This window comes from Salvelinus namaycush, chromosome 37 (genome assembly GCF_016432855.1).
Source record: "Salvelinus namaycush isolate Seneca chromosome 37, SaNama_1.0, whole genome shotgun sequence".
In the NCBI taxonomy this organism is placed as follows: domain Eukaryota; kingdom Metazoa; phylum Chordata; class Actinopteri; order Salmoniformes; family Salmonidae; genus Salvelinus; species Salvelinus namaycush.
The window spans coordinates 24,470,638-24,479,552 of NC_052343.1; the positions used below are offsets into that span (position 1 = coordinate 24,470,638).

At 45.1% G+C, this 8,915-nt stretch overlaps 1 protein-coding gene across 2 annotated transcripts; it reads left to right on the plus strand.

Annotated features, from left to right (window-relative positions):
• Positions 1 to 191: 191 nt before the first annotated feature.
• On the plus strand, positions 192 to 8,915 carry LOC120031172 (polyhomeotic-like protein 1). 2 transcript variants are annotated; one of them, XM_038976777.1, is made up of 15 exons: positions 192 to 331; positions 973 to 1,094; positions 1,505 to 1,618; positions 2,410 to 2,475; positions 2,600 to 2,743; positions 2,832 to 2,996; positions 3,130 to 3,211; positions 3,341 to 4,053; positions 4,140 to 4,278; positions 4,541 to 4,701; positions 4,825 to 4,891; positions 5,280 to 5,367; positions 5,530 to 5,701; positions 7,321 to 7,567; positions 7,972 to 8,915. In XM_038976777.1, exons 1-15 carry the CDS (start codon positions 286 to 288, stop codon positions 8,121 to 8,123), a joined length of 2,478 nt encoding a protein of 825 aa, XP_038832705.1. In that variant the 5' UTR covers positions 192 to 285; the 3' UTR covers positions 8,124 to 8,915. The 2 variants fall into 2 exon arrangements, with proteins under 2 accessions (XP_038832705.1, XP_038832706.1); XM_038976778.1 differs by having other exon boundaries at positions 217 to 359.

The window sequence follows — 8,915 nt, forward strand, 5'->3', positions numbered from 1 at the left end:
ATGTATAAGAGAGGATTTGACAGGTGCAATGTGGAGCTATTGCCATATTACTAACACCTGTCAAATCGTCTTAAATCTGCACAATTGCATGGGGTGTAGGGTGTAGGGGTTGATTTTAGATTTGCCTACTGTTCTGTCTCTGATGCATCTCAATGACGTAATATTTGGCGCCGGAAAAGGAATGGTAAAGATTGAGAGGGGGCGGGATTTCTCTCATCTGCCTCACCGTTGTTTGCTTCACACAATAATCAGAAAAACATCACCAAAGATTCCTTCCAAAAGCAAATGCGTAAAACGTTTACGGATAAAAGCTGGATTTTATATTTAAAAGGTAAAAAATAAAGGTCCAGGAGATTGAGGTAAGAGAAAGAGTTCACAAAGCCTTGCAATTAACTTATTATCTAGCTCTAGCTTGATAGCTAGCTAGCTATGCTAACGTTAGCCAGATGGACTATTGCTGCAATGATCTCGCCTAGGTTTTGTTCTAATTCAACATTGCCAGTCATTGAAAGTAAATTATATAGCTATCTAATATCAAACGAAATTGTCTGTCCTTCATTTTGAATGTCTAATTTAACGTTTTAAACGTTTGGAAGAGCACACTTGTCCGTCCATGTTCTCTCCTGGTGCATCCCTTTCGGTCATCGATCATGTTGTTGACAGCCAGCCGGTCTCCTACCGCTAATGACAATTTCACCCATTGCATTCGCTAGCTAACAATAGCAACAACATACAGCAAGATATAGCTTTAACAGTTATGGCCAGTTAATTTATAGATTAGATTAGAGCGTGATACCTGGGTAGGGGTCTATTGAGGTCAAATGTCTGCTACTGAGAATATAGATTTCTAGTTAATAAAATTGCTTTGCAATTGTTATGGTATATATTTTCATATAAGAAAGAAAAAAGTATTATTTGACAGTACTGTAAGATATTAGTGCATGATTTGATTGACATCTGTGTTTTGTGCAGAGAGCATGGATGCAGGTGATGACCAGAACACGGGCTCTACCAATGGGAATGCTCCGTCTGCTGGGAACTCCCGCCCTCCCCAGATAGCCCACATGTCTCTGTATGAGAGGCAAGCTGTGCAGGTGAATTTTTTTTTTTTTTTTTTTAAGCCTGCTGCATGAATTATTATCTTTGACAATAGGGCGACTGTCTGCACTGAATGTTGAACTACTAGCCTTGCCTAGGAATGACCAGTCAAGAAGAGCATGTGCATACTGGAGGGTTGCTGGTATCAAATCCTAGATGCCATTGCCTGCAGTTGTGCCCTGGAGCAAGGCACTTAACCCCCCCCACATTAACAGCACCCCGGGTGCCCAGTGTCGCAGCCCCCCGCACCTCTCCAAAAAATACCTGTATGTGTGTCTTTCGTAGTGGTTGGGTTAAAAGCGGAAGTCAGATTTCGCTTGGACCTTGTGTGTATTTGAACAATAAAGTGATGTTAATCTTAATGAATATGATGTTGAGGATGATGGTGGTGATTTGTACTCTCTAGGCCCTTCAGGCGCTGCAGAGACAGCCGAACGCAGCCCAGTACTTCCAGCAGCTCATGCTGCAGCAGCAAATCAACAGTGCCCAGCAGCTTCACAACCTGGCTGCCGTGCAACAGGTAATAATAACGGGTAGCACAACAGATAATAACACAATGAAAGGTAACAGAACAGGTAATAACACAAACAGGTAACACAACAGGTAATAACACTAATGGGTAACACAACAGCTAATAACGCAATAATAACAGGTAATAAGACAATTGCAGGTAACACAAGTAATAACACTATTATACCATGGCATTGTTGAATACTTGTTTCTGATGGGCTTGAATGGCATTCTAGAGCATGCATTATTTCCCTATAACACACTGTAGAATTCAATGGCTATAGTTCATTCTTGCATGTTCTGTTTGAGCTTCTTTTGAAAGCAAAAGTTGAATTGAAAACATTGGTATTGTTGAATTCGATGTTCATAGCAGCAAGCTAGGTATGACGTTTTGGTTAGCTAAACTAGCAAGTCTGTTTGTTTACTAAGACAACTGTGGCTGTCTATTAAACTTGCTAGCTACTTCAGTAGATGTTGAACACATTTCTACCGGCAAATTAACACATTTCTAGCGCCAAATGTGTTCAATTATAGCCATGGTATAAAAGGGATAATCAACTCGGCACTTTGCGTTCTCTGGAAAATAATGCAACCCTGTGGAACGTCACTTCCACTTCGCTAGCGCGTCGTGGAGCACACCTTGCACGTCATTCATTATTTTCCATAGAACACATAGCCCCTCGTTAATTATCCCTTACATAACAGGTAATAACACTAAGCAGAGGAATGCACTGCACTGTCACAAAACGTTCAAAGTTGTTACTTTCTCTTGACCTCTTTCATTTTGTGTTTCTCTCTAAGGCCACCCTTGCTGCTAGTCGCCAGTCCAACTCTCCCAACCACAGTGTCTCCCAAGCAACCACCACTGTAAGTTTCACAGTCAATAATTCAAATTAAACGTGGCAAGAATTGTTATCCTGAATTGCAGTTTCTTAGCTTTCTTTGAGAGTCCTGACATATGGCAGCGTCAACATTTTCCCTCTTGTCACAGGTCAATCTGAGCACCACCTCTGGGGGAGGGACCATGAGCAATCCCCGCCCACTCGGCCCTGCCACATCAGTGACATCATCAGCTCTCAGCCAATCAGTGCTGCTGGGTGGGAACTCAGCCGGACAGGGCCAGATGTACCTGAGAGTGAGTTGAATGAGGAGAAGACTGATGTTTTTGTCAATTGAGAAGGAGCCTCTTTATATTCAATAACCTCTGACCTATGAGCCCACAGGTCAACCGCTCCCTCAGGGCACCCCTCGCAGCCTCCCAGCTCATCTTCATGCCTGGTGGCACAGCAACGGCTGCTGTAGCGACAGTTGCACAGCAACAGCCTCAGCAACAACAGCAGCAACAGGAAGTCCATCCCACCTCCAATGCCCAATCTGACAATGACCAGGTAGTGACCACTTCCTGTTGTGAGAAGCATTTTTTTTCTCAGTCAACAGTTGTCTGCAATTAAGATTTTGCACAGATAATATTGTTTCTAATTGTTTGCCTTATTTTCTCTCTCACTCGACTTACTCTTTCAGGTGCAAAACCTGGCTCTCCACTGTATCTCCACTCCCAGAGTGGCCGCAGTGAAGACGGAGTTTCCAGACAGGAGAGACGCAGGTGAAAGGACTTATCTTTGCCTCCAATATGCAGACACAATTCTCTATCAATTTGTGTGCCACTAAGATGCAAAGAACTGTGTCTCTCATTCCAACTTTAAACATGCTTTAAACTCTCTCCCTTTATCAGCCAACTATTCTCCTAGTCAACAACAGCATCCTCAGCAGCAACAGCAGCAGTTCTCTCAGAACACCCAGCAGCAGATACAACCCCAGCAGCAACAGCAACAAATGGCCAACAAACTGACTAGCTACACTCATCCCACTACTCTCCCCAGTATAAATGTCAAGACTGGAAACCAGCTGAATATGGCCCCAACCGCTGCCACCTCAGTTCCCGCCTCCTCTCCCACGCTCCCTCTCTCCCAGCTCCTCCTCTCCCCCTCAGGCCTTTGTCAGGCCCGGGCGGTAACCACGGTTACCCCTGCTGCCACGGTGACGCACATCCTAGTCCCCACCTCCAACGTTCCTACCTCCTCTCAGGGCTACCCCATAGGTTCAGTCGCCCCCAAAACTAACGTCAACACCCAGACCTTGGTGGTGCAGCCACTGCAGCAGTCCAACACTAACATGGACAAGGTGAGCCACAGCTCTGGCCCTGTGCACATACAGCCCAAAACCTCACAGGGTCACCGCTTACCTGTCCAGCTGCCCCCACGCCACCCTCCCCCTATCCTCCCGGCTCCGCTTAACACGGGGGGCCATCACCCGCCCCATGTCCCAGTCCAGCTGGTGGGAGCTAGGCAGGGCTCAGTAGGAAACTCCCAGGCTTTGGCACAGGCCCGAAGCTGCTGCCCCCAGGACAAAAGCATCGCTATAGCCTCTACTGGAGGGAACACCACGGTAACTCTCTTAGAAACTAAAAGAGTTGGGATGTGTGTGTGTCTGTGTGTGTGTTAATCAAAACTTGTCTCTTCCTGTTGCATTAGGCAAAGCCTGCAATTGGCTCATTGAAGAGGAAGTCGGAAACTGATGCAACCAATGAGATGGCAGTCGAACCTTCCCAAATTTGCTGTCCACCAATGAGAGATTCTGCCCCTCTATGTCCCGCCCCCATGTTGGACTCAGGTAAGATGTCTGAAGATATAATGTATGTTCTTGTTTAGTTGAATCCTATCTAAGGTTGGCGATTGCTTGATACAAGGATTTAAGGTTAAGTTGTAAAACACAGCATGATTCATATTTGGTAAACTCATGTTTGTTTTTTGAATCAATAGTGTAAATTCATGTTTGTTTTTTGAATCAATAGTGTAAATTCCCAAACTCTGACATTTCACCCACACTCTTTTCTACCCTGGTTCCCTCACTTTCTCTCGCGCTCTTTCTCCAGCTCCTAAAGCGGTGCCAGCCTTCTCCTCTCCCCCCACCCTGTCTTGGGGGGTGGGGGGTCAGGGAGACAGAGCCCCTCTGCCCCAGGCGGTGGTCAAACCTCAGGTCCTCACCCACCTCATAGAGGGTTTTGTCATCCAGGAGGGAGCTGAGCCTTTCCCTGTGAGTTCACATACCTGGCTAGCACCTAGCTACCTGCTTACCATGGATCAGGTTTGCACAGAACTTTGCTTTAGGGCCAGAACGTATCCTTCTCTAACAACCAAACCTGACATTGATTAACAGGTGACTGGGCCAGTGAAGGAGCCTCTAGCCATGAGTGTTCAACAGGCTGACAATGGAGGCCCTGCAGGTTAGTGGGTGGTACATTTTCTACCTTCCTTAAAGAATACACTCTATACTAGCTGACTGATGCGCTAGCCTTTTTAAAAATTTGATTTTGCCTCTGATCCAGTTGCCTGGGAGAAGTTGCAGTACTATAGCTCGATTCTGCCTCTGATCCAGTTGTCTGTGAGATGTTGCAGTACTATAGCTTGATTCTGTACAGTAGTTGTCATCCCTAGCATTGGAGGCTGGTGGGAGGAGCTATAAGAGGACAGGCTCATTGTAATGTGTTTGACAACGTTCCATTTATTCCATTCCAGCCATTATAATGAGCCCGTCCTCCTACAGCTCCTCCCACCAGCCTCCTCTGACCCCTAGTCATCTCTGTACTAACAGTCTGACTCTCTCCTCACCAGTGTTGAAGTGTGAGTACTGTGAGAGCTTGGCTCCAGCTAGCCAGTTCAGGGGCTCCAAGAGGTTCTGCTCCAAGACCTGTGCTAAGAGGTACCCTAGCCACCTCACCTGTCTTCTCACTATATCACACACCTCTCTGACCAGAACAGATCTACACTTTAAAGTCAGCACTGTTGACATCACATTTTTGTCCTGGGTGCATCCAACAGTATTGACTCCTTGTTATTACCTGCTTTGTCCACTCTCCTCCAGATACAATGTGAGCTGCAGTCACCACTTCCAGGTTAGTAGGGGGCGAGCTTCTGCACGGCCGCCTGGTCCTCCCGTTCCCCCAGACAGCATCGTCAGACGCAGGGGTCCTCGCAGGAGTAGCTCGGAGATCGCCTGCGCTAAAATAGCCGGCAGACATTTGCCTGTCAAGGAGGTAAAGTGGAAATTTCTGATCCATGAAATAGAAATGTTGTTTTTTACTCTCCTCCTGTTTCAAGTTTGAATGTCACATACACAAGTACAGTGAAATTAGTTTCTCACCAGCTCTAACCCCAACACTGCAGTAATCAATAACAATGTAATACCAAAAATAACAAGGTAGAACTGAAACACACCAGATAGAAAAATAAGAAGAACATGATAAAGTAAGTAAGCATACTATACTGAACAAAAATATAAACGCAACATGTAAAGTGTTGGTCCCATGTTTCATGAGCTGAAATAAAAGATCCCAGAAAATGTCCATACCCTCAAAAAGCTTATTTCTCTCAAATTTTGTGCACACATTTGTTTACATCCCTGTTAGTGAACATTTCTCCTTTGCCAAGATAATCCATCCAGCTGACAGGTGTGGCATATCAAGAAGCTGATTAAACAGCATGATCATTACACAGGTGCACCTTGTGCTTGGGACAATAAAAAGCCAATCTAAAATGTGCAGTTTTGTCACACAACACAATAGATGTCACATGTTTTGAGGGAGTGTGCAATTGGCATGCTGATTGCAGAAATATCCACCAGAACTGTTGCCAGAGAATTTAATATACATTTTTCTACCATAAACCGCCTCCAACGGTGTTTTAGAGAATTTGACAGTATGTCCAACCGGCCTCACAACCGCAGTCCACATGGTGTTAAATGGGCGAGCGGTTGGCTGATGTCAACGTTGTGAACAGAGTGCCCCATGGTGGCGGTGGAGTTATGGGAAGGTATAAGCTACGGACAATTTTTTTATTTTATTATTTATCCATTATTTTACCAGGTAAGTTGACTGAGAACACGTTCTCATTTGCAGCAACGACCTGGGGAATAGTTACAGGGGAGAGGAGGGGGATGAATGAGCCAATTGTAAACTGGGGATTATTAGGTGACCGTGATGGTTGAGGGCCAGATTGGGAATTTAGCCAGGACACCAGGGTTAACACCCCTACTCTTACAATAAGTGCCATGGGATCTTTAATGACCTCAGAGAGTCAGGACACCCGTTTAACGTCCCATCCGAAAGACGACACCTTACACAGAGCAGTGTCCCCAATCACTGCCCTGGGGCATTGGGATCTTTGTTTAGACCAGAGGAAAGAGTGCCTCCTACTGGCCCTCCAACACCACTTCCAGCAGCATCTGGTCTCCCATCCAGGGACTGACCAGGACCAACCCTGCTTAGCTTCAGAAGCAAGCCAGCAGTGGTATGCAGGGTGGTATGCTGCTGGAACAATAAACACAATTGCAATTTATCGATGGCAATTTGAATTCACAAAAATACAGTGACGAGATCGAGACCCTTTTTTCTTTTTTTTGCTATCTGTGACCAAAAGATGCATATCTGTACTCCCAGTAGGGAAATCCATAGATTAGGGCCTAATGAAGTTATTTCAGTTGACTGATTTCCTCATATGAACTGTAACTCAGTAAAATCAATGAAATTGTTGCATGTTGTGTTTATATTTTTGTTCAGTGTGTATGTATAATACATACATACAGGGTCAGTTCCAGTACCATATTTAAACTGCAGGCCTACATGTATGACGCTCTTCTCTCTATGATTGGCTGTAGTGTCGTTCTGAGTCCAGTCGCTCGGAGGATGTGTCCAGCTGTGACGGAGAGGAGGAGGAGGAGGAAGAAGATTCCCCATCACTCTCCCCTAGCTCCTCCCTCTCCTGCCCTAGGCCCGCCCACTGCGATCCCCATTTGGACGACTCGGCTCAAGGCAGCCTCCCATTGGACGAGGCCAACTTCCTGTCTGGGAGCCCCGCCCATTGGGGTGTGGAGGAGGTCTGCAGGTTCATCTCTTCACTACAAGGTCAGTACTCATTCATTAACAGTCAATGAAGTAAACAATGCATAAAGAGTCTTCATAGGGGAATCTGTAAAAATGGAACCCATGGCCAACTGGTCAATTAGATCAGGGTTTCCCAAACTCGATCCTGGGGGCACGTTTTGGGTTTTTCCCTAGCACTACACAGCTGATTCAAAGCTTGATGATGAGTTGCTTATTTGAATCAGCTTTGTAGTGCTAGGGCAAAAAAAACAAAGTGTGCACCCAAGGGGGCCCAAGGACTCAGTTTGGGTAACCCTGAAATAGATCAAAGAAATCCAACAGTTCTGGTTTGTCCATAACCCACGCCAAAGTGTATTTTAGGTTGATGTTCATTCCTAGTGAGCAGTCCCTTTTCATAGCGTATTCACTCTCTCCTCCCCTCCCAGGTTGTGAGGACCTGGCTGCCCAGTTCCTGTCCCAGGAGATTGATGGACAGGCCCTGCTGCTACTCAGAGAAGAACACCTCATCTCCACCATGAACATCAAACTAGGACCCGCCCTCAAGATCTGTGCCTTCATCAACAGCCTACGAGACTGACGAGGGAGGGAGGAGGAAGAGGGGTTCCAATGAACTTCAAACTGAGACCCACACTAAAGACTTGTATTAGTGACATTCAAGCCTGAGACCAAGACTGAAAGGGAGGGGAAAATGGGGGTTGATTTTAATCATAAACATCAATCATTTTAGAGACTAGATGAAGAGAAGGGGGTTGAATATAGGTAAGAGGGGAAATAATTAGGATATGCTTTGACTTTCCTGGACATTGAATGTGCAAAAAAATCTGTTAGTTATGAGTGAGAGGTGAGCATGAGCATCTGATAGTCTGTCTTTAGAGTGTTCATGTTTGTGAGGTAAACTGACAATGTATGGGTGAGTTCGTGTGTGTGTCTTTCAGGAGAAACATACTCATGTGACACTACAAACGTGGTCACCTACAGTAACCGTGGCTAGCTAGCTAGGACAGTTCAAGTTGCCTTTTTCTACATTTCAACGGTGCTATAACCATAGTGTTATTATTGAAAATGGTCCATTTCACTTTTCTTTTTACAAAGTGGATTTGTAATGTTAATGTAGATGCCAGGCTCTAATCAAGTGTATGAAAGGACATTAAAGAGCTTTAATTAACATTTTTTTTTTTTTCACCAGATACGACTGTTTTATAGCTTTTATCTTTTGTACTACAATCAAATTTCTTATTTTGGTGTGGAAGTTTTTCATGGAGAGGATGTAGTGAATATTAGTAACTGACTGAACTACCTGAATATGGGCATTTGTCCTGAGAGGAGAGGTACTACCAATAAACACCTGTTACTGGAACTATGCTATTTA